This window comes from Gambusia affinis, linkage group LG12 (genome assembly GCF_019740435.1).
Source record: "Gambusia affinis linkage group LG12, SWU_Gaff_1.0, whole genome shotgun sequence".
NCBI lineage: Eukaryota > Metazoa > Chordata > Actinopteri > Cyprinodontiformes > Poeciliidae > Gambusia > Gambusia affinis.
In genome coordinates, this window is record NC_057879.1 from 19,731,968 (window position 1) to 19,758,634 (window position 26,667).

At 35.7% G+C, this 26,667-nt stretch overlaps 1 protein-coding gene and 1 long non-coding RNA gene across 3 annotated transcripts; both read right to left on the reverse strand.

The window, feature by feature from the left end:
• Positions 1 to 4,289: 4,289 nt before the first annotated feature.
• On the reverse strand, positions 4,290 to 10,494 carry LOC122841622. 2 transcript variants are annotated; one of them, XR_006372413.1, is made up of 4 exons: positions 10,414 to 10,494; positions 7,320 to 7,547; positions 7,111 to 7,227; positions 4,290 to 4,393 (listed from the first exon to the last, which is right to left on the reverse strand). It is a non-coding gene; the product is annotated as an uncharacterized LOC122841622 (long non-coding RNA). The 2 variants fall into 2 exon arrangements; XR_006372412.1 differs by lacking the exon at positions 10,414 to 10,494 and adding an exon at positions 8,112 to 8,312.
• A 1,391-nt stretch (positions 10,495 to 11,885) lies between these two features.
• mfsd14a2 (major facilitator superfamily domain containing 14A2) lies at positions 11,886 to 25,611 on the reverse strand. Its single transcript, XM_044135087.1, has 8 exons — positions 25,398 to 25,611; positions 25,091 to 25,309; positions 24,606 to 24,719; positions 20,725 to 20,796; positions 20,512 to 20,624; positions 19,063 to 19,160; positions 17,722 to 17,879; positions 11,886 to 16,151 (listed from the first exon to the last, which is right to left on the reverse strand). The coding sequence occupies exons 1-8, from the start codon at positions 25,488 to 25,490 to the stop codon at positions 15,939 to 15,941; spliced, it is 1,080 nt and encodes a 359-aa protein (XP_043991022.1). The 5' UTR covers positions 25,491 to 25,611; the 3' UTR covers positions 11,886 to 15,938.
• Positions 25,612 to 26,667: the final 1,056 nt, after the last annotated feature.

Here is a 26,667-nt window from a genome sequence, read left to right on the forward strand (position 1 = left end):
TAAAAGTAAAGAAGTACAACTGTAGTGCTGAGTAACTGATCAAAACATCAATTTAATATTTAAAAATTACATAATCACAATGTAAATGTAACTCAAATTTACTTTAGTAACTTTTTGGAAAACAAAATTACTTTTATAAGAATTTTTACTATGCTGAAATTATTTTTACTAGAGTAATTTTACTATGAAGTATCATTACACTCACTTGAGTAAAATTTCTGAATTTTCTACCCACTGGATGAAAAACAAACAGGTTTTAACTAAGAATTCACCAAACACAGAGACACACCTGTAGTTTTAGCTACAATTTCATACGTTTTTTATTGAAAAAAAAAAGATTTGGAAACATTGTCTTTTGCCTGGTTTTGTTATTTTTGTATTACTTATATTAATTATTGTCATTTTGGTCAATAAAACACCAAAACGTCAACTTAACTTTATATTTTAGTCCATCTGATGATGCATTTTTAAATATTAAATGATTGATAATTTGACCAGTTACTCAGTATTTTATTAAATACTTTCTTACTCTTACTTGAGTACATTTTTTGGTTAAATCATATAATTTTTGAATAGTTTATATTTGGATATAAATCCCATTGAAGGTCCAACCTGGAGCTGTAAATATGAGGCTTATTTTTAAAATTAGGCTGTTATCTTCCTTCCACTTTAAATCCGGATAAGATGCTGATAAAATAAAATAAAAAAATGCATCTTTGATTCTCATCCGGACTGCTTTTTTCATGTTTTAGCTTTACCCAAACCAGCTTTATTTTTAGTAAACTGTTGAGGGGGAGAAGAAGGGGAAGGAAAATATGTGTATGAATGAACCATTGTTTTTTTTAAAAAAACACTGAACTTGATTGTCCCTTTCAGGTCCTCTGTTGTTCTCACACTCGGACGGGGAGAAACACAAGGATTACGTGATTCACTCTCTTCTCACCGCTGAGCTCCCAGAGGCTGAAAATATCCCAGCACGTTCTTCCTGATTTGTTGTTCTTGTGCCCTGCGCTTGTGCCAAAATGCCATCTCCGTTGCCACTGCTAATTCTGTTTACATCCTCCATTAGGGCTGAGACGTGTTTGATCGCAGATCGTCGCGTCCTGTTTTCTGATCACTGGACGGAGTCACGTTCAGTTCTTAAAAGTAGACGAAAACGTTCTTAAACAGTCAATTCGGGAATCTTGTGTATTATTTAGAACAGAATAAGGAACCCTGAGCTCAGAGTTTATGGTTATACCGGAAGATAGTTTAGCAATAGCTCTTGTGTCTTCATTGAGTTGACTGGAAAACGATCGTCAGGGCTAAATTGCACCGCTGTGAATTTGACATCTTAAGCATTAATCCAGCATAGATTGTGCCATCTGTAGGAGAGAGCGGTCTTAATGAGATTAAATTTTACAGTGAGTGGCGGGACAAAGCCATGCCTCGCTTCCCATTCATGAGCTGAACTCTATTATTAACTTTATTATCTGAGGTCCTCAAATAATTTAGACATTTTTAAAAAAAATTTGACACACTGCTTGGTTAGAATGTCATGTTTTTGTGATGACCATGATATGTAATTTCATCATTTTGTCCTTAAACAACGTGACATTTACCTATAATGTTCAAATGTTTAAAAGAAACAAGTATTTTAGATTGAAAACACACACAACAAATGCAATAAATCCCTAAACTAATACTTTGGTACACCACTGTTTGGTTTTATTTGGTAGGAGTCCATCTCTAGAGAACTTAGCAGCTATATTCAACAACTAAAATGGCCTACTCAAAGTCCAAAGTTACGGACTATGGAATGAAATGGGATCTATTGTGTCTTTGTGACAGACTGAGATCAAAAATAAATTAAAACACAACTGTTCAATCTCTCTGTTGAGGTTTGGACTTTTTGTATATCCCTGATTAATTGGCTTCACAAATATAAAAATATTCCTCAGCAAATGCAGCCAAAACATCCAAATAAAACTCTGACAGTTAACACAACTGCTGCACTAATAAAAGATTACAAGAAAATCCCAATCATTGGGAAGCAAATAAATTAATTTAACAGATTTACTTTCAGTATTAAGAGCTCCTGGTGGATATCATGATCAAAAAACATCACATATGATCAATATTGTTTTGATTTATTGAGAAATAAATGAATTAATTGCTCAACTGTTCTTTATAGTAAATATTTTCCATATTCCTGATGTGATTCCTTAAAATTGTGGATGAAATGATTGCTGATGTGTTGTATTTTAAATAGTCTTTTAATATTCAATACATCATTTATATTTATATGAAGAAATCATCCTACTCAGTTGCACATCCTTTGGATTTGAGTAAGCTATTTTTATTTCTGATAACTAAACCGTATTTTATTTACTGTATTATCCTGTACAGTATATTATTATTAATGTTGGCATTGTTTATCATGATCTTTCGTTTTCTATTCTATTCCAGTCTGCTGGAAGTCATTGATTGTCTCTCTTGAATTAGCATCATATGCTAACACTTTAGCTTACTTCATGTTGACAAGCAGATTCTAATTTTATGATTTCTAATGAATCACAAAAACGTCTAAATGATATCCGACTTTCACCCTTTGAAATAATAATTTTCAAAATAACTAATTTTGTCAAATGTTTACGTTTGTATCCCATGTTGCGGCGCTGACCGGATAAGGTCATTAGTCGCAGCGGCTCAGACTTATTGATGGGCTATTGAGGGGTGAGAGGAACAAAAAACAAATGACTCATAAACACATGATCAGAATGTGCTAAAACCCCTGTAATCCTGAGCGCCGGGTCGGGTCAGTCTGCTAAAAGTGGAGCAGAATAACATGCAAAACATGACTGGCGTGGGCTGCTGTTTATCAGGTAGCGGGCTGTCGAGAGACGGCTGAAAATACACACTGTGCTGCTTTTATTTTACGTAAAAGGCTTTATCATGATTTAGGTCGACTAATTCTTCTTATTTGATGGGTTAGAATAATATTTGGCATGTTTTGCCAGTTTAAGGATAGCTATGAGTAGGCCTATTCATCGTCTGACTCTCAACATGGTGAGAACGTTAAATTTAGTTACAACCGCAGATTGTCAAACGTCTGCTTAAAGAATATAATTCAATACCACCCCAGAGTTTGTTATATTTATTTTATACCATCTAAACACCTTATTCTGTTGTGCAACTTTCTTCTGTTAATTCATGACTTAATTGTTGGCGCCAATTAAGTCATAAATTGGATCTCCATAATTGCTACCAATTAAGCACCTCACCAGAAATCAGAGACAGTGTCAAAGCCACATGTGAAGCAATCCCCTCAGCAATCTGAGCTTTACTTCCTGTTTTTCTTGGCGTTCCAGTCAAGAAAATGTTGCTGCTTATGACCCAACATTGATGTCGCCATCTAATCTGAACGTTTGTGGCTCAGAGGAATAAAAGGAGCGACTTGGCCGGAACACAATCCATGACAGAAGAACTACTGTCTTTAAGAAACAGGAGATTAAAACCACCAGTTTTTATAAACAAGGCAACAAGAGGCAGTAAATCAAAATATGTCATGTGTAAAATAATTTGATTTTGAACTTTAATGCATGTCATTCCACCCAAATTAATCGATTCACAATTTATTGTGCCAAAGCTCTTATCTAAGAGCTAAATAAATATCAGTGCCTGGATAAATATCCTGCATTAATTTATAATTACATAAAACTGAAGCCAGCAAGAGTACAAAAAATCTCACCATATCACAATTATGATTTTTTTTGTTATTTTCTTATTTATCTGATCAATTTCTTTCAAAATAAAATAAATGTTTTTAAGGAGTTAAGCATGTCTGTAGGCCTGTCACGACAAAATATTTTGCTTGATGATAAATTATATTTATTGCGATAAACCATAATATTGTTGTGTTGAGATCATGTTTAAGTAATATAATGGCAACAGCAAAAATAATAATGCAAGAGCACGTCCTAAAAGATCAGTAACACTGGAACTGGAAAACCTTTTAAAAATCCAAAATAAATAAACAAAACAACAAATAAAAATTCATTTTGAAATCTTTGTAAACAAAATTATTCTTCAAAAAAGGGCTAGTTGAGACAAAAGTATCAAACTGAAGACTTTTATCATCCAGTTTTTGGTAAAAAGAGAGGAAAAAAGAGCTAAACAATAAATCATGTCAATGGGAATAATTGAGTTTGCTTTAATGTATCATTCGATTAATTGATTTATTGATTATACACAGAGTTCCCCACCAAAGGTTAGCTGCAGGACTTTAATCTCACTTGTGGCATAAAGAGTCTTCCTTTGCGGCGCCTTTAAGGAAACTTAAACACATCCGATATTTACAGGTTGGCTGTTGAAAGCTGCTTCTCTCACAGGATACACCGCCTGGAAATCAGACCTGGAAAATCAAACAATGAGCAAACATGGATTTCCTGAAAGAGATTGTGAAATTCTCTCTGACATCAACAACAAAAAGAAAACAACACATGACAAAGTTCACATAACACCATGCAGACTTGGCTGTTGTGAGTTGAATGGTCTGGAGATGGAATAATCTGATCCAATAATATGACAACATGAAAAGATGTTTTCCTTCCTGCAGCTGTTGGACTTTACAACCAGATGTGGCACCAACAAATTAGATTAAGCTGGAGTTATGTGCAAAGGAGACTGTATTCTTGTGCAGATGTGTGAAAATAATGGCAGCTTTTTTTTCTTCTTAACTTCTTGTAGGCTCTTGCTGTTTTGTGTGCACAAATATACCCATCTGGCAATTTTTTTAACCCTTTAAAAAGTTTCCCACCATAGTTTTCTTATATTTTGTCCCATTTCGCCTGATCGATCTGCTCTAACTGAATCTGGTTTGTAATTTATTTGGAGGTTTTATTCATTTGGAAATCACATTGCCTGAGGTTCAACTTCCTGTCTGATGTCTTGAAATATTTTATTTCTTTTCAGTTTAACTTTTATTTAAACCAAGAAGGGCAAATTAATAACATTTACTTTTATTTACAACAATGACTTTTGAGGGAAAAACAGTGCAAACACCAATGAAATGAAGGACATTTAAAAAGACAAGACTAAATCAACAAAAGGTCAACCGTAATTACGCCCAGTTATTAAGGCAATACATCAAGTTCTGTACAATTACGTCACGTCTTTACAGGATCAGCTTGTTTGCAGAAATGCTGCAGGTTTTTCTGTACAACATGATGTTGTTGTTTTTGTTTTATTTTTCTGCATTGTCAGAATCCTGTTTTTAGTGGAAAGCTCTCCAGGTTTGATTTTTTTTCTCTGCAACTCACAGTATGTAACAACTACAGTAATTGGATCAACTTTCAATAATTATAATATGCAGCGAGACAAATTGATCTGATTCCTGTCAGGCATATCAACGATGTAAAGCAGCAGAGCAAAACTTTCAGAATCATAAAGTGCGAGTACATGTTCATTTTTTAGAAAAAAAATGACTTTTTCTAAAAGCCTTTAAAAACACATTTTATGCTGCAGTTATTGTTCTGAGGTTTCCTGTTTATGAAAATATTGAGAGGTCAAATAATGAGGTTGAATCTTCATGTCAATAAACTTTTCTTCAGATTAAAATGCTACATGGAGTAACAGTGTTAGAGAAAAAGAAAATCTCAGACTTCAGCATAATTTGTGAAAGTAAAACTTTAGTTTTTACTAAAATATCTCAGAAAATTCTAAAAATTTTGAAAGCTTGTGTTCCATTGTGGACGCAGTGTACCAAGATAATTCCAGGGATTTATTTAAGCTTTGAAATTTAAAGCTCTAAGAAAACAAGTCTTTGCACAAAGATTATGTAAGTAAACGTCGGGGTCTCTTTTTCTATTTCTAGAAAGTGTGCAGAATTATTTTTTTGCCCACTTTAAATTTTTAATTTCAATGTCTTTGGAAAATATATTCAGTAACTTACTTTATACAGTTTTATTTTACTGGGATTTTATGCAGTAGAGCAGCACAGATAATTTCATTATTCCATTCTGGTTGAACCCAAATCTATTTTTATAAATAAATGGGCAAAAGTCATTCTACAGATGTCGAATGAATACTTCTGAATACAATAAACTGTAAATGTTTTTGTTTTGTTTTTGGTCCATAGGGATGAAAAGCAGCCATTTTAGTCAGAATGCAAAAATTGCAATATTTTAATACTTTTAATGTAGGTTTTGTTTTGTTGTGTATTCTTTAGATTTATCTCTGAAGTTCTGCAGGTGTTTGCTGACAACATATTCACATAAAGCAGACGCATTTAAACAGGAAAACAATTAAATCACGTGTGTCAAACTTAAGGCTCGTGGGCCAAATCTGGCCCACTCTATCTTCTTATGTGGCCCTCTAGAGTCCAGAGAAATGCATAAATACAACCATCAAGAAACAGTGGTGTTATTAAATATTATTTTATCAATAAAATCAAAGCTGTTTTCATCTTTATACTGCAAAATTTCAACCCCTCCAGTTTTTATGAACTGGATAATGCAGTCTAAGTTTAAGAATGCACAATTCTAAGTTTATTGCAGATTAATGATGATGCTAACTCCCACCTGTAGGTGGCACTATTTTTTACACACTGCTGCGCCAGCCTTACTTATAGACCGTAAACATTTACCATCAGACATAAGCATAAATATCGCAAAAATTCTTGCAAATATTTCTGAATTAGTTCCACAAAATCAGCGATGAAGTACTCATCACATCCCTGATTTATACCAAGTTAGAGTAAAACTGGAGCAATAAAGAGAGAGGTTTTTAGGACAAGACGTGAATTTTGATTTCAGGAAGAGTTTAAATGCAGGTTGATGTGACTGTTGATTGATGTGGCCTCTTACTGCACAGGTGTGTCAGTTCATGTAATTTAAAATCACATAAAAATGTTTGAAATGATCACCTGAGTGACCTTAAATAAAAGCTGAACCTGTACTGTCACTTCCTGTAACACACAGAGAGGCAACAACAAACAAGGTCAGAGTGCAGGGTGATAAGGCCGCATGCTATCTGCAAAAAATGTGGAGATGCCTGCGGAGAAAATACAAGGAAGTTAAAATATTTTTAACATTATAAAGAAAGAATTTATATATATATACATATATATACCATTCATGTTGAACCTTGGATGTGAAAGCATCCAACGCCAGCAGACCCACACCCAGCGTGTCCCCGAGTTAATCGTCAACCTTGGTTTCCAGGAAGTCGTGTGAAAATACGTCGCTGCTGCTTATAGATCATGGGAAAGCAGGCAGAGGTTAGAAACAAAACCGGGTTCAAACAGACAAACGTGACTGGAGGAACAATAAAGTCCTCACATGATTCATCTCAAGGCTCTTCCTAGACGCCAACATGCAACCTTTACGCCGCAGGAAAAGATGCTGTCGACTGTCAGGACATCCACTTGTGGGCCCGTTTCCCCTTCCTCCAGTCCAGAGAGTCAGCTGAGTTATTCTGAAGGAAGATTTCCCCTCGTCGCTGCTGATAGATTTTAAAGAAGGCTTTTCCACGAACAGAGGCCTTTTGGTGGATGCTCATGTGTGTTACTGCAACAGGAGACAGCAGGAGATTCATCTGGCAAAATCTGAATTTTTCACACTCAGAAATTTCCAAATTGTAGCTAGAAAATTTATAAGATTAATCACTAAATTTCTGGTGTTTTTCTGGCAAATTTTTGACTTTCCAAACTCAGAAATGTTCTTTTTTTTCCCTTAGACTTTTTGGCAGCAATTTACTACCTTTTTTCCCCTAACACAGAGTCACAGAACTAAATCAATCTATGTGAAAATCCAAATAAATAACCAAAAATTCTTAGGTGTATGTGATTTATGTTGTTAGAATGTCAAAATAATTAAATATCTGTTTCTTCTTTGGTATAGGATTTGTAAACTTGCACTTTCTCCACTCTGAAAGCTTGTCCCAATTTAATTGGTCGATCTGAACTTCAAGTCAGAATTTTGAGGAAAAACTGAATTTTGAGATTAAAGTCAGAATTTCATTTAGTATTTTTTGGCATTAATTGTCTTCCGTACAACGGCCTCTAATTGAGGCTTGTTAAGCTAATATGCAATGACAGCAACTGGGCATGGCTACACATGGCAGCAGCTCACCACCAAGCAGTCACATGGTCCCTTCTTCATCCAAAACATGAGCACAACCCAAAGAGAGACTCCTGATCTCACTTCTGCCAAGAAGGTCATTTAAGAAGCTACTCCAAAGCGATCAGAAAAAGTTGCTCTTGTTAAAACACGCCCAATCCTTTCCCTGCAAGAGAGTCGCTGCTAATCCCGACGAGGCTGCGTGCCCTTAATTCCCAGAAACCTGCTGCTGTGCAGCTCCAAGCACCGGAGCCTGCAAGTTTAAACATTTCTCTTCTATTTTAAAAAAAGAGAAGTTATAAAACATGTAAACTAAAATCTTTGCACCTTAAACTTAAAGCTTTTATTGACACTGAAACATTTAAATCAATCAGTAAAAAAGATTAATCTTTCACAAAGACAACCTGATTAAATGAGAAACAGGATCTCTCATGTAGTAATTTAATAGACACAGCAACTAATACTAAACTGACTCTTTGTGGAGCCATTGTTAAATCATGCATTAACTGTGATTAACCCTTTTTTTTCCCCTCGTGGAAAGTTGAGGGTAATTTCACTTACAGCTGATTACTACCTGGCCTGTAGAATCTAGAAATCTCTAAATAGAAGCTGTCTTTGGCCTACTTCAATAAGTAGGCCAAAGGTCTCAAAACGCAACACATCATACTCTGACCTAAAGACATTCAAGAAAAGATGAGAGTAAAAAACAGAAACTGATATACAAAAATTACTGTAAGACTGCATCAACATTTTATCCAGGAGGTGACAAAGCACCCAAATCAGGGTTCATGACCCCGACCCAATCGCAGGGGAGTTAGCAGCTGCATTTCCATTGAATATACAGCTCTGGAAAAATGATCAGTTTCCCTGATTTTACTTTTTATAGGTTTATGTTAGAATAAAATGAGCATTGTTCTTTTATTCTCTGAACTACTGACAACACGTCTCTGAAATTCCAACCGAAACTTTAGTATTTATTAGCAGAAAATGAGAAATGGTCAAAACAAAGAAAAAGATGCAGTGCTTTTAAACATCAAATAATGCAAAGAAAACAAGTTCATATTCATTTAGAAACATCAATCCTAATGTTTTAACTCAGGAAGGGTTCAGGAATCAATATTTGGTGGAATAACCAGGAGGTTTTCAATGGGGTTCAGTGCAATGGTCTCTTCATTTTTTCTAGAGCTGTTTTTGCACAAATTGGAATTACAAAAAAAAGTTCTTAATTTAAGAAAAGTTGTTTGATAAAAAAAATTGAGTTGGTTTTTCAGCTGTATCGAAGCAAGTGTATTTTAAAGAACTGCAATGGAAAAACCTTTTTTGCATCACACCGGTGGAAAAGATAAAGAGGACGACAGGAAGTGGTAGGATAATGGTAGCGCGACATGTTTTTTTCAATGACTTACACAGTGAACACACTTACTTATTTGTGATAATAATTATCTTTCTTTTTAATAGAAATACCGCAACTTTAAAATAGTGATTTTTCAACATAACAGACAAAGTTTTGCACACATTTGCAGTGGAAACGCAGATATTGACGGACCAGCATCGCATTGGAAGAATTATGCTTGGGAATGCTTTCTTTTTCTTTTGACAATCCAGATTGTTATCCAATTCTTCAAATGTTTTATTTGCAAACACTCTCCATCCAATCTGACTTATCTTGCGGTGTTTTGCAAAGGCTAAATATTGATTCACGAAGAGTGAATGCAAATAACATGAACATGCATTATTTGCTTTGATTTTACCATTTAGGTCCACCTGGTTTCCTAATAAAGTACAGTATCCTGACAAAGCGAGGCATGGTGCAGCGCCTGGTGCAGCAACAGGTTATGTGAGGAAACAGTGGGCATAGATTATGGTTAAGAGCCTTATTATTATCTCTTTCATCCCAGGTTAAGACCACGTAACACCTGCTACTCCACAGGGAGAACTTTTCCCGTAGCTCATCATCTTCCTGCAGAGGGAAAATGCTACAGAGGTGCAGCTCAAGCATATACAGAAACAGTATTCTGTAAGCAAAGCAGGAAATGTTCCTGTAAATCTACAAACTCTCACTGCCTGTTGGAGCAGGTTTGTGTCTCAAAGGCACAGGCAAAACCGATGCAATAGCAACGCTAGGCTCATGTAGCAGCTTGTTAGCTTGTATGGAGAGCTTGAGGAAAGTGTGTGAATGGAAAGAAAGGGTTTGATGTGAGAAATCTGTCCAAATCCCCATTTAAAGTCATGTGATTCTGAGTATTAAAGCTTCTCAAGTATTACATCAGCCTGAAATGGAAGCAAACCCCACTGTCCTCATTCAGTTACTTACTAAAACCAGCTGACTTTATTCCGTAAGAGCTGGACAAAAACGAGGGCAGAGAGAGAGAAATGGAAGACATGAGGAGCCGGGAATCACACCCAGGTCAGCTGCATCAAACTGTGATTGGATTGGATTTAAATGGTGCTTTTCTAGTCATACGACCACTCAAGACGGTTTACAGTGGAGTTTACCCAGTCACGCTCTGACGCTCACGCATTCATACGCTGACACTCGGATCTGTAGGCAACTCGGGTTTAAGTTCCCAGGGGCCACAGACTCCTCTGTCAAAACCTGTTCACACACTGGGCCACATGGTGGCCTTTACTGGGATTTTATGTGGTGGACCAACACAAAGTAGAGCACTTTTGTGAAGAGGAACAAAAACTAGAGGGAGTGTTGATTATATAAATGGGAACTATAATGAAAAATTCATGTTTTTATACTTCCATTTGGGTCTCAGCTGCTTCTAAAAACAGCACAAACACTTAAAAAACCAAAACACCCATCAGTTTCAAAGACCTTCCTGATGTAAAGTCACAAATCAAAGCACTGCACCATTACCTAGCAACCCCATGGAAGCCCAGTCTGTTACCTAGCAACCACATGGAAGCCCAGTCTGTTACCTAGCAGCCCCAGCAGAGCTCCAGCACATTTGGTCAGCTGTTTTTTCTGCTGTATGTGCTGCACAGTGGCTGCTGAAAAAGACAAGTATTTTGTTCTCAACTTCCATGGGGTTGCTAGTTGACCAGGCTGGGTTCTGATTGGGTTGCTAGGTGACAACAGACTTATCGGAAGGCTCTTGAAACGGCTCATTCTAAAGACACCAAAAAATATTCAATTATAGCTAAAAAATGGGTCGTAGTTTTTTTATTTTTTTTATTTAAGCACCGACTCCTTTTACACAAATTCTCCCACCTGAGCTCTGGATTTCTGCTCTAGTTTCTATGCTGTTTTTATGCTAATTTCTAGTTACTATGGACGTCATGATGCCGTTTGCCTTCGCAGAACAGCTGCAGTTACAGAAATTAAACTTACAAATGAAAACTACTTGCTAATTAGGTCACTTCTTATTTTATTTAACAGTATCAGAGTAAAGGGGGATAAATAATATATGCACAGTCTGCTTTTAAGGTCTTTGGTAGTGAAAAGAAGCTCCATTACATTGAAGTTGGTGGTTGTAACATGAAAAAAATGTGAAAAAGGGTATGAATACTTTAGCAAAGCACCGTGAACATAAACCCTATGATCATAAAATGAAAGTAGTCCTACCAGGAACCCTGAAAAATAAACAAAAGCTGTGGGATTAAATAAAACAGGCATTAAAGACAGTAGATAAATGCCAACAGGAGTTCTGTTTGGAAAGAGATTTACTTCAGATTTAAAAACCATTAAATGTGGCTGCCTCGCTTTTAACCAAATGCTTCAGGAGATCAGAAAAAAAGACACACTAATCGCTCCTGTGCAAAAAACTGAGGCAAATATTTCATTGTACAATAAACCTTTAATAAATAGTTTATCATTAGTTTCCCGTATTTACATAATAACCACCGTTTACTTACGTTGCCATACACATTTCTTGGCTAATTTTAGGCACACAGAGAAGGGGGGGTTCAGGCCACAAACCACGTTGTACTAAAATTAAAGAGTGGCTAATAACAGGTACGCGTTGAGAAATATATAACTGCACCGTACGACCAAACAGGACCAAGAGGCGGCCAGCTCCTCGAGCGACAAGTATATATTTACATTTGCTGCATGTACAGGTGATTTTTGTACCTTTACAGTCGTCCGCTTGGAGTATGAGCGCACATGGAGGCTGGTGCAGATTCTTACCAATTTACAGAGGATCAGGGACGTGTGTTTACCTCTGTGCTTCGTCCAATAAACTACGAATTGGGAAAGTCTGAGATTAAATTAACTTTAAAGACCGCCTGGATGAATAAAAACTGTGACAGGCTCAGTTAAGTTATGTGGTCAAAATGATGTGGAACATTCAGATATCAATCTGGTAAACACACAAATACACTCAAAACAGAAAAAAAAAAACAGTGAAATGCTTGTCATTAAATGAAGACCAAGGCTGAAGAAATCTAAGAAAAACAAAACAAAATGGAAAAGTTTCTAAAAATGACAGAATCAGGACTTGAATAGCTATAAAAATAGAGCCTTAGAAGTTTCATCTTCTACCAGAGATATTAAGACAAAAAATGAGAAGAAACCAATAATCAAATTACTCAAGTGCATACAAAGTACAAAAAAGAAGCAAAATCAAACACATTTGGCACACATGTGAGCTCAGTTATTAAATAGCAGTTAGCTAGTAGAGGTATGATTAAAACAAACAAAAAGAAAATAATAAAACCTGCAGGGGAACAACTCCCCAAAACAAGCAAAAGAAAGACTGGGATGCCACCTACAGGCAGCAAAAACAGACTGTCTCGATTTGTACATCATTTGAGTCCATTTCAGGTGTAGCATCTTCAAATGAGGTTTTATTCTCACAGAAAAGGAAGAGAAGGGTTGTTAACATCCTTTTTTAAATCATATTCCTCATTTATAGGGTTTATTTGGAAATGCAGGACCAAAAGCATTATTATTTCTTTATCAAAGTTTGAGCAGCTTCAGTCCTTATGGTGCAGCAGGTTCAACTTCCCTGCAAAACTCAGAGAAAAGCAGCAGCGCAGTTTAAGGTAGGATGGTTGGAAATGTTTAGATGGATTTTGGAAAATAAAATCTGCTTTTAGAAACTCCTCCCTCGTCATGAAGGCTCAAGCTTCTAACAGATAAAGATGGAAAATGTCAAACATGCTGCTCACACTCCACGTAATGTCCTGGATTTTAATTAGTCTTGGTAGGATTATCTCTAATAGAGTTGAGCGTTTTATTTTTCAAATCTGACCTTTTGTCAGACAAGTTTTTCCACTCTTCACAATGACATTCACAAAGAACAAGATTGTATTTACTTCTGCAGATTATGTCTGAACATCCTCAAACAGAGCGGCTGAAACTCTACCCTTTAAAATTCAAGTTCAAGGACGAAGCTGAAGAACCTTTTTGTTTTCTGTACGTTTTGTCCACACGGGATTAACTGCAGCCGCGTGAAAATAAGTAATGAGGCGAAATATTAGTGAGTTGCATTAAAGCGAAGAGTAAAACATGTTTGCATTTAGATTACTGCTCCGTTTGAAAGCAAAAACAGGATCCTGCTGCCTCTGGAATGTCACTGTTGAGCAAGTTAACTGGGATTTGTACTGGGAGGGGAAAAAAATCCTGATCTGGAAGAGATTCTTCTAGATGGTAAGACCCAATCAACTCTTTTTACACCATACTGAATCACTTAATTCAGTAACTGACCCGACTGAGCAGAAAAATGACATTAAATATAGAGGTCCAATGCTAAAGGTAAGCAGTAGACTGGGCTCAGGAAAGCAGAAGCAAGAAAGAAGATGAATTTGTAGATTTAAATTGCATCCTGAGGAAATTTTACAAAATTTTACAAGATTTCTGCAATCAAATCTCCAGGATATTAAACACTGAACCATTAAATGCAGAGTTCCTGCAGGCTTTTCACATAAAGATGTTCAGACTGAGATCTGCAGGTTCTACTGAAATATCAAAAAAACAAAATTATGGCAGATAAAATTCTACAGGTGGGCGACTTCAAACGAGAAACTAGCAAAACAAAGTGAAAGGAAGAATAAGAGGTAGGAAGGACAAAAGAAGAAGAAATAAAGGAAAGTAATGGAGGAAGGATAGAGAAAAGGTAGGAACAAGGAACTCAAAGACAGAAGAAAGAGAGGAAAGACAGAAAAAATTTTATATTTAGACATTGGAAAAGGGAGAAAAGGGAAAAAATATTTTTCCATCTTCTGCTTTCTAACGGAAGTCAAACTCTATTCTTCAGGAAGTCTGTAAAGAAGAGCAACCAGAGCTGAACGAGGCGATGCAGGTTGGAGAAAAGCGTCATGTTTTCAGTCGGCCAATTAAACATGAGGGAACAAATGAAACTTTCAGTTTTTAGTGAAACTGTAGAAATTAACACACCACAAAGTGAAGAGACTTAATGCTGCAGGATTGCTGCACTGCAAAAAACATAAAATCTAACTAAGTGTTTTTGTCTAGTTTCCAGTGGAAACGTCTTAGTACTTAAAAATACTAACTTACAAGTTACTCATCAGCAAGATACAGGAGCTTGTATTGAGTGAATAATCCTTAATATTGATGAAAAGTAAAGGCTCAACTAGCAGATTATTTCACTAATAAGACATTTTTCCAATGTTATGAGTGAAATAATCAGATAGTGGAATTAGCACTTTTTAAAATCAATATTAGGAAATTATTGACTTCAAACAAGCTGATTAGTTACTTGTAAGTTAGTTTTGTTTTATTTCAAATGTACTAAGATGTTTGCGCTAGAAACTAAACAAAAACACTTGGTAAGATTTTGTGTTTTTGCAGTGTGATATTCTGTATTAATGATATTCCCAGAAACTTTGTGTTAACAGTCAGCGTCGACCACTGATCTGCTAATCGATAGCTCTACGTGGTCCTGATGCTTTAGAAATTAAAAAACAAATAAAAAAAACAAAACGTGGTTCTGTAAGCCTTAACCCTGATGCTGATACACGTCAAGAACCGAGACAAACAGGAAGGGTATGAGTGCGGAGGAATAAAAAGTGTCTAACAGCTCCGATGGGAGCGACAGAGTAAGATTACAGAGCCTTCTCAGACCTTGGTCTTCATACAGGTTATGTCTATTTTTTTTATTATTATTATTATTACTTAAATGGTAAGCCACTTCAAGGCAACGTTTGTTTCTTGAATTAAAAACTTGAAGCACAACTGGACTTCAGTTTGAACAGAGAAAAATATACAACCCAAATTGTACTATGAATCTAGAGAACTGCAAGTAAACACTGGAAAGGGACTTCAACTAATGAAGTGGTCTCTTTCCTGCACTTCTCTCCGAAGGAAGTCTGATATCTGAATAAATCTGTGGTCCTGACGTTGAGGCCTTCATCATCTGAACGGGTCGGCCATCCTAGCTGAGATTAGGCAGCGTTTCCTCAATGCTCCTCTTACAGTTCTGAAAACGACGACGAGCGTTGGGACACAAGTTAGCTTTTCAGTACGAGAGCTCGAGTGTTTGTTACACTCCAGCTGGACAAAAACCAATATCAAGACTCACACAGGTACGTAGCGACATTTTCAATAAACACCCCCTCTCGCACTTGATTGGGTTCTACGTGCCACACCTGCAGAGAAAACGGAGTCCAGCTGAGCAGCGTCTCTCTAACTTACACCCAAAAAACCAAAATAAAAATACTAAACGCTTCCTCCAGAAAGTCCTCATAAACCCGCCTTTAGACGAAGAACAGCTTGGTGGAGCACCCACTCTTGTGCTGTGGACAAACTCCTCTCCACGGCACTCTGATGCGTGTCCTTGTGGTTCAACGTGTGCGTCTGTCCGTATGCTGAGGGTCTTTTTTTTCTTTTTCTGTTTTAAATGGGGTGTGTGCCCCACTTAGCTGAGGTTATACGCTGCTGTCCTCCAGCAGCGGCTCCTTGCCCTCCGCCCCGCTGCCCTGAGGACTGTGGGAGTGACTCTGCGCCCCGTTGCTGTGCTTTTTGTAGGAGCCGGGCCGCATGCCGGGCCCCGTGTGCTCTGGGATGAACAGCGCCACCAGCAGGGACAGCAGCACCGAGCACGCTCCGAAGAGGAAGGGAGGACCGGGGATGATGGCACTCTGATGAGAGAGGAACAAACGACTTATTAATTAAAAGAAAAAGTTCCCACTCTTATGTAAATCAGAGTTTCTGCAGGTTTGATATCATGACATATTTTGCTGGATGATAAATTGTCCCCAAATTTATTACGATAAAAGATAATATTGTCATTTTAACTATTCTCACAATGAAGACATAATCAGGGTTTCCCACAGTGGATTATAAGCCTAGCGGGCCACCAGGCTTAACATTGTTTGTTTATTTAATTTTTTTTTTTTTATTATTGCCTTTTTTAAGACTTTATAGCTGCTGTTTAGATATTAATCTTCTAGCCTTCCAATAACGCATAACTATCGGGTGATATTTTGAAATTTCCTGTGATTTTCTACCTCAAAAACATGGCGGCCACCAGGCTGGGCAAGTTTTCTGGGGGGACCCTGAAAATGGTACCAGTACATCCTCTTAAAGATCACTTTATGTATATTTCAAAGAAAATTTAACACTGTTTGGATATTTAGCTTAAGTATCAAAACTAAATAAACAAATTACTTAAAACAATCAATAAAATACATATTGAAGTTCCAACAAAACATACTAATCATTAGGCTCAGACACAGAAAACAGGCAAAATTTCCAGTTTTGCTTTTTTGTAAAAGATAAAAATGTAAACTGTGTTGCACTGTGTGTGAAATGTTTGCAACATTTTTAAAAATGACAGCTTTTTTAATAATATTAAAGGGCCGCATCACGTAAACTACAAAAACAAGTATGCAAATGAAACGTAGCACTTATTTTAATTTATCATGTGATTAATTGACAGCTGTGATGATTCAGGACTTAAAAAAAAAAACAGTAAAATTAAAAATTGTAATTTTATATGTAAAAATACACCTTACCATTTAGTCAAATCTAACTTTTTCAAGCAAAGTGTTTTTACAACGAGCCAATCACTCAAATTCCACTTTTCAAACCAGGATTTTCCTACAATCAAGGAGCTGAAAGTTATTTTTATTTCTTAAACATGTCATACATTAGATTCACTGCTTTTGCAGTAGATCTGGGTAATTTCTTTCAATTTAATAAAATATACAAAGTCGTCTGATTAATTTGTCGGAAAGTGGTTGAGAAATAAATCCAAAACATGAAAAAGCATGTCACATTTGTTTTACTAATAGAATAGCATAAAATTTCTTCCCTTTTCTAATTTGGTTTATAAATATATTTTTTGTCCATTTTCAGAAACAGAAAAGTAGATATAGATCAATCACCAAATAATATTTCTATATTTGAGCAACATTGTTGATGTTTGTGGTCCTGTTAGCTAAGAAAAGAAAATGAAAGCAACCCAAAGCATGAGTAAGTTGTTTTATCCAACATTATGAGAAGATTTTAATTTTATCAGTGAAAAACTCAAATATAAACTAATTTAATAAGAAACTCTCTGCACTAAATTTGGCTACATTTGTACAATTATTGAATCGTGCAAAGCCTTGGCAAGACTTTCCATAGCCTTGCAGACGGCAGTGGTTTGTACTTTGGATTTTAAGTTTTTAACCTCTGAAAAGTCTTCAGAGATTCGTTGTCGCTCACCTCGTCAGTGGGGTTGGCCATGTTGGATTTGGCACCTTTGTCAGAGCCGTCCGAGTCCGTCAGCTCGACGTGGAACAAGTAGAAGACGAAGCCGTAAAGAGCCGGACCCAAACCGTTACAGAGTCCGCGGATGCCAGTGATCATCCCCTGGACAACACCTACACAAATAACAAAGTTTAATTTAATTAAAAAATACATAAAAAAAACAAACAAACAACAGTGAATCTCTCCTCCCTCCCGGAATATGAAAACCGTTTCTCGTGTTTCAAAAGACTAATGATGGATCACATGATGAACCACTGAGAGAAAACTGACTAACTTGTGATCTGATGATCTCAGATCAGAGTTAATAGGTTAATATTTAAAAATTTCTAGCTTTTAAGTACTAATATTTTACTAACTTTTAGATATTTTCTATAAAATCCATTCTTTTTAGTATTTATTTATATACAAATGAGTATACATTGGGAATTTTCTGTTTTGTTCCTATTGATGCTCTGTCTTTAAACAATAATTTCAGATATTTTGTATGAAAGACAAACGGATTTGCTAAAGTTTAAAAAAAATAACAAAACAATAATTGAAAATAAACCACAATTGGAATCGGCTGGGCAGATTACAAAGAAAACTGGAAGTGGTCTTGGCCAGTAAAAGTCTGAAGTATCTCCTAAAAAACTAATTAATAAAGGAATTTTACCAGATTCCAGAGAACATTTTTATAAAATATGTACAAATACAACCGAGTAAGAAAGCTCACATATTCTCAGGGTTTCTGCAAAATTTTAATCCAAACGTTTTTACTTCTCCGGACTCAATTTTTGAGTCTTGAAAGAAACAAAACAAGGAATAAAAGAAAGAGAGACTTTAGCAGGCTGTGAAGAAACCGCACAAACTGTGATAATTGGCAAAAGTGCTGCTGTTATTTGCTGTAAACACACAGAGGGCATTATGTAACCCGAACACGTCTGTCCCCTGACAGCAGGGAGACATCAGGAAACATTTGAATAATTCACAGGAAAGTATTCAGTAGCAAAACAAACAAGAAAACATTCGTCTGAGCACTTCTGTGTCTAAAGAAAGACTTTAAAGGGCTAAGAAACTATTGTTGAAGGCTACTTATATAAAAAATAGTAAAACTAAACTTATGGTTTGTTTTATTTATGTTGATTGCCAATTACACTTAATGTAAAACTATCTTATTCTAGCTAACTAAATGTCATTATTGTGTTCTACACCAAGTTTAATGCTAAACAGCACTAAAAAGAGGACGTTCAATAGAAATACCTCAACATCAGTGACATTTAGATCTCAGAAAATATGAAAACAGAAAGTGAAGCTCACCTTGCTGGTCTGGATCTGCATTACGGGACACGATAGCGCTGATGGCAGGGAAGGTGATGCTGGACATGGCCGCCACGGCTCCAGCTGCCCACATCATCCTGCAGTCGGTGTTAAAGAGAAAACTCTCTTATTTCACGTCCACCAAATTAATACAAATCAACTACATGGAGTCTGGAGTAAGAAACTGATTAAAAACTACACCAAAGAAATCATCACTAGACTGTCCTGATAAGCAGAGGAGGGCAGAGTACACAAACATTTTACTCAAGCAGCACTACTTCAGCCAAAATTACTCAAGTAAAAGTATTTGGTAGAAAATCTGATCAAATGATCAATCTTTGAATCAAATTAACAGGAATATCAATCTTTTAAATTTACATAAACAAATACAAAGTTAAGTGGAAATGTTGGTATTTTAAGACCCAAAATTATAATAATTAATCTAAATAAGAACAAATAAAGTCAGGCTAAAGAAAAATGTCTCCAATGTGCAGGTGTGTTTCTGTCTGGTGAACTTTTGGTTAAAACATGTTTGTATTTCAGTTGGTAGAGAATCCAGAAATTTTACTCAAGAGTAACAATACTTCAAGTAATAAGTACAGTGAATTAAAAACACTCCTAAATTTTTTTCAAAAAGTGATTCAAGGTAAATGTAATCGAGTAAATGTAACTAGGAACTACCCGACTCTGCTGATAAGTTCTGAAATGCCTTATTAGTTTTCATCCTTTGAAAATGGATGAATCTGATTTTATCCAACTCCACCTTAACATTTTCTGTGACTTCTGGTGAATTTACTGCATCCAGGGTGACTCATATTGAAAATATGTAGTTTCAGAATTGATGCATTTTATTTTAGTATCCTGCCTCAGGTCTAAAGCAATAAGACTTGGACGACTTGGAAAGAAGCAACAAACAAAAACAGTTTATAAAGTAACAATTTTTATCTCTCCATTAAATAAGAAATTCTTTTTAAAATTTCCTCCTACATGTTTTACAGGAAAAAAAAAGCATTCGGTTTTTAACACTATTTGGCATATTAAAGCACTTAACGCGATATTTTACTGGGATATACTTCCCTCTAGTGGTGGATTGGGGTAAAGACAGTTAGAATACAGGTGCATGCGCACAGCTGACTTCAGTGTGTTTTTGCAGCAGGGATGTTTTTTTTCCAGTGTAACACCAGCAGCTGCATGTCTACGTGTCGGTGGGAGGAGACAGCAGCACAGCAATTCAAACTGTTTAAACTCGAACATTTTAAGAGGATCTCATCTCTGCTCTTTCAACAGCTAATCATTAAAATTTCCCTTTGAGATAAACTGCTTTCTTTTGGTTGTAATGGTTTGATTTATGACAGCATCTCTAACCCAACTTCACTTTGTTTATCTCTTGACTTGTTCTGAACTGAATAAAAATGTATGAGATGTTTAAAAAGTGTAAGATTCACTGACCAGGGCTGAGAGCCAAAGCCATACCAGGCCAGCTGGAGGATCTGGAAGCCGAGGCCGAGTAGGATTGTGTTTTTATTTCCTATAGAACGCATCAGGATCCCCAACACCACCGTCTGATTTGTGCAAATAAAAGAAAAATAAACATGCTGTGTTGAGCTCTATAACCAACACACTGCAAAAACAGAAATGTGATGTCAGCTTATTGTTTTATACCTGAGCCAATATGGAGAGGATCCCTAAAACGGCAATAAAGGCTGCCACCATCTCCGAGGAGAAGCGTATGACCTGAGGGAAAGAACGCATTCATGACAGGTTAGCACACGACTGTGGAACAGGCATGCATCAACACTAACACCTTTATGCATTTCACACCCAAGACACAAAAACAAAAGAGGCTGGCATGTAATATTTTGTCAACAAGCTGCATGTCCCACTTCCTTTCTTAGAAGCAGATTCTCTTTGTGGACTCTGAAGCCTTTCAGACAATTAAGAGGAGCAGGGAAGGTAATGTGAGGAGTTTGTAAACTGTGACAATGAAAAAAGAAGGACAAAGACATTACCAGAACAATTGTAGCCTAATACTTCAAGTGCTTTTTCCCCCCCTACAAGAGGACAGAAGAGTTACAGGTGCAAGTCTGACTTGCTCAACAGGTTTACTCTGAATCTGTTTATCAACCATCATTTAAAAACGTTGCTTAAAAAAACGATCACAGCCTCTGGAGCGTAAAACTGTCCGCTGGCGCTAGCAGCACTGAAAGCAGGAAATCTATTAACAGTGATGTTTTTGACGATGTGGACTTTTTGCTCCAGCCCTGTTAGTAAATCCATCCTAATGAGCTAACCCTTCATCCAAACACTGAAACGGGTCGCTCAGCAAACTCGCTCTGCTGCACTCAAATCAACCTCGGTGCGTACTGCAGTTTTTTGTTGCAGTTTTTTTTTTTTTCTTGACATTCCTGGAGTTTTCCACAAACTATTCTGAAGTTAATAGGCAACTAAAATAGTAAAAGTATGAGGTTTTTACTCTGCAGTTTAACATTTAACAAGGAGGAGTCGTATGTTTTTAATTTTAAATTGCCCTTTTTAAAATGGATAAATTCATAAGTAATACATATAGCCAGTCATTTCAAAGTTTCCAGGGAATGCAACAGGTTTCATAGTCATAATTTTGATAAAAACTACTAATTTGGAATTGCACTCATGAAATGAGCTCCGTTTTATTTTTTCTGACCAATTAAGTCTTGTCATGTTGGACAATAACAACATGCTGAATGATCATAAACACAGTTTTGGAAAAAATAAAGAGCCCACTGCACTGAACCCCGTTAAAAACCGCCTGGTTATAATACCAAATATTGATTTCTGAACTCTTCCCGAGTTAAAACATTAGTGCTGCTGTTTCTATATCAAAATAAACTTGTTTTCCTTGCATTATTTAAGGTCTGAAAGCACTTCATCTTTTCCATTATTTACTCAAACTTATATCTATAAAAAGTAAAATCAGAGAAAGTGATCATTTTAAATCATCTCTTAATTTTTTTTCTGTATGTCATAAAAATAAGAGCATAATTTTAGGCATTTTTATCACCACACTTTGTTTTGCTCTCACATAGATTTTCAGGAAAATGTAATCTTTGATGGCCTACAAAAATGCCAAAATTTGCTTGTGAAGTAAATAAATAAATAAAGTTACAATTTGGAATAAATATGAAAGGAAAGTTATGGTTGGGATTGGGACACGGCGATTTTATATTTCAGAAAAGTTAATGGTGCTTCCAGTGGAAGTACATCAGATCTGCCTTTTGCGGTGCTGCACAGCTGCAGACCTCATCATACTGCTTGTGATAATCCCTGGAGCATGAAAAAATAAACTGAACTGCAGAGCAACAGAGGAATTTAGGACGCTCTGATCAGGATTTCTACTAATTCTCCACATCGTAATGTCTAACTCTTCTACATGTTTCAGGTTTTACAGCATCCTGGACATTTGAGGACAAATCAGTGACCCATTTTTTTAATTTTATTTTTATCTGTGTTTATCAAACTGCACAATCCTAAAACTTCTGATTCAGTAGCTTTCACTGAGGGATCAGGTTCACCTTTTACTGCTTACGCTGAGCAGGTGTCGGCTTTATTCTCTGAAGGACATTTCTGTGATATCATTTTTAAAAACTGGTGAAAAAAACTAACAATGAAATTGGATTTTATTACTTTTTAGACAAGTCAGCTTATATCTGTGGGTTCTCTTTCTGCAAAAACGTAAAAATCCAAAATGATCAATGAGAGAATTAAACTAACTGTGGAAAATCCAGATGAATTGTAGTGCTGCATCTAACAATCAGGTTAGTTATTGATAAATTACACATTCAACAGATTTTCATTGAACCACCTAAGCCTAATTATACAATATTAGAAATAATATAAAATATGCAAATAAACAATTTAAACACTTTTATAAATAAGAAGATAAACATTTTCTTGCCTAAAATGCAATAAGATTGCATTCCTTTAATAAATCTGAACCTGAATTTAAAACTCTGCCACTTGAGGAGTTTTGGCTACAACATATTTACAGACAAGTGTTTTTATCTTGGATGCAAAATGTATATTTATTTTTTTTGTACAATTTTGGTTTAATTACTGCTCTGAACATGTTATCAGCCATTTGTTTTGTTTTTTTAAATTGGTTTCTTTTGCCTGTATATACTCCAGTTAATGATTAATTGATTACCTTATTAGCTGGCAATTATCTGAGTAATCGATTCATAACTATTAATCATTTCAGCCCTAATTAATTGTCAGTTTTACATTGATTCAAATAAATGTGACAAGATTATTTATGTTTTATCAATTTAAATGTTCATGTTTTAGACAAATAATTATGTCTGGACATTTTTAATATTTATGCAGAGTTAGAAAATGCTAGTTATCAAACTCTTTGCCTCTCTAGTCTATGTAGGAGTCATATCTGAGATTATTTTATTTTTTCTTTATCATTTTGTGCATCCTGCAGCTCTGGTTAGATTCTTTCTTGGGAAGATGTGACACCAGGATAATTAATAGTAGAAAACAGTGGTGGATGCAGCATGATGCAAGCCTTGCATTTCTATAAATGTTACTTTAATACCTGCGTCACAAGCTGCTGAGTAAAACTCTGAGCTTGCAGCAGAAAATTGCAGCTTTGGGGTTCACTCACTTTTCCCCACAGAAAAATTCAAGAACTTTAAGCATTTTCAAAGTAAGTTTTCCAACTTTTACAAAACCACACTTTGGAGATAAAAAAAACAGGATATATTATTTATTAAAATATGCCATATTTTACTATTATTAATAATGTCTTGTGATGGAATTTTGTTTTCTACAGCAGGAACAAGTAAATTAAAATATTTTAAAAAATTATGTTTTATATCAAATAAAGGGATCAATAAGTAATTACGAAAAAAAAAATCAACCCGAACAAATGGTGCGTAAATGACCGTCCTGCTAAAATTAAATGGTTAAAAACAATATACAAGAAATAATCCTTAAAAAAATTAAAAATATTCTCCACAAGTCTTTAGAAAAGAAAGAATTTTGGTAATTGTATCTGATCAGAATCAAGAAAAGTTTAATCTGATTTAACTTCAGACAGCAAGAAAAAAATTTGCATGTTTCTTTTTTTAATCAGGTGTATGAAAATGTCTGGTTTCAACTTTAAATTTAGCCTTTTAATCAAATGTTAGATTACACTTTAGTACAAAACCGTGCGGTTTGAATATCAAGCACTTTCAAGGACTTTATACAAAAATCTTGAAAACACCTTATTTAAATTCAAGCATTTTTAATCCTGCTTCATTGTAAAACAATTCCCAGAACCCACCGATTAATTTATCTGAGACTTCAAACCTCAGTTTTATCGACATTTAGCATGAACTGTAGGAGGAACAACTATGAGCCTCAAACATTCACTTAAAGGACCTGAAAGGATTTTCAACAAAAAGCCCCAGGCTAAAAGCATAGCATACAGCTGAATGTGGACTTACTGTAAATAGTCTGACTGCTTTTATGTTTCATAATACCAAAGAAAGTTCTGGAAGGAAATGAAAAAATGTTACCTGTCTGAGATAGAGGAAGAAACTGGAGTACTGCCCAGCTTCGGGGAGGAAGGAGAGGAACACTGTGATACAGATGAGCAGCAACGTGGAGTCCTGGCCCACTTTACGCAGAGACTGAGCCGGAGAAAAACAACAACAGTTCAACACAAAGTATGCTACATATTCCTACCTTCCAATCGCTGCACATTTTCAGACTCTAATTTTAATTCCCACAGAACTAGTTCAGCCTGATGTCTAAAAAAAAAACATGTAGGTAAATCTCTATTTTTGTATTTTTAAACATGTTAGGATTTGAAATGCTGATGGGTGTGTCTTTTCCTTCTTTCAAATAATTTAGTTTATTTGACACAGTGTGAAAGCGAACTGCAGCAGCTGAAAATGTAACAAACGAAGCGATTTTAGCTCCCAAACTGAGTTTGCCAGACTATCAGGTGTGAAACTCCCTTACATCTCTGTAAGTCGACTTTAAATAGTGTTGTACTCACAGCAAAGGGGTCTGCCTGTTCCCAGGAGATCGGTGCTCCCCATGACGCCGGCCTCATTTTCTCCGGCAGCGACTCCGGGACGGCCACCAGGATGAAGCAGATGTCTAGCAGGGCGATGGCGGTGGCCAAGATTACCACCAACGTGTCACCGTAGGCCACCGATAGATAGGCTCCGATGGCTGGACTGGTAACCAGGCTGGCTGCAAAAGTAGCAGACACCTGGAAGGAACAGGAGAAAAGAGGTGATCAAATGGAAAAACAAGAAGGTCAGAGGTATCAGTTTTTATCTCCAACACTGTTTTCTCACCAAGCCATATGCTGTGCTCCTCTCATGCTCTTGCGTAATGTCTGCCACATAAGCAAAGATCACAGAGAAGGTGACGGCGAAGACGCCAGACATGGAGATGACTGCAAAATACCACCTAAAAGCAGAAGAACCGACGCACAAGTCAGATCCAATAAATCAGTCTGTAAAAAAACATGACTTGCTGTGATTTTTTCCTCAGATATTAAATGTCAGACTGTTTTAGATGGGGGCTTATCACAGGAATCAGACAATAAGAAGGACTTGGGAAAGCGACACAACGGGCAACAAAAGAGCCTGGAGGCACAAAAGGGAGGGAAAGAGACAAATCTTGCAACAAAGAGAAAAATGCATTTAAAGTATTTTCAAGGATCTTGCAGTTATGCAAAGAAAAGAGTGATTTCAAAGATCTTTAATATTACTTCAAATTGAAAAGTCCATTAAGATTTTGGCAATTCAGATTTGGCAAAAGGCCCAATTGTTTGGTTGAATTTTGCTGAAAAAAATACAGCAAAAAGTTGAAAGCTGGCAAAAAAACAACTGCAAACATGAAGGACATGACTTGGTGGTCCAGTCTATCAGTCAAACTTCAAAAAAGGATGGTGGTTATTTTTAGACCATTAAATAAGATCCACACATTTATCTGAAAATAATCAGCAAAACATGGCATTTTTTAAATCATGTATGTGATTATTTGCACTAATATTGTTATTTGTTTTAACAATTTTTCATTAATAATCAATGATATTTCAAATAACAAATTTGTGAACTTTAAACCTTTTTAAAAAATTCAAAATGAAATGAAACACAGCAACAACAAATACTTATTATGAAGTTTTTTTAACAAACATCAGATGAAGATTTTTTATCATTCAGTTTTTGGTAAGAAGAAAAATGAAAAGAAGAAACCAAATGAAAATTAAAATTATTTCTTTTAACTTACATGCAATTAATGTTTATTGTTTGTTAATTTTAGGTTTTTTTATTTAAATAATGTCCCATGAAATATTTTTCTGAATTTAAAATTTCAATGACGTAACAGATTTAATGAAAACAGTGTCCCATATGAGATGTTTTCTGCAATTATGCAGGTGATTGCAAATCATCAAATGTGTTGAATGATAAAGCTGAGGAAAAACACAAAACAGGAAACGAAAACAATCTGTTCTAAGAAAAAATCCTGAAAAATTTACAACAGCAACAAATGTTTTCTGTTAATTCAAAACTTAAAAAATTCAACTGACAAAAACTTTAAAAGTTCATTTATAGTTAA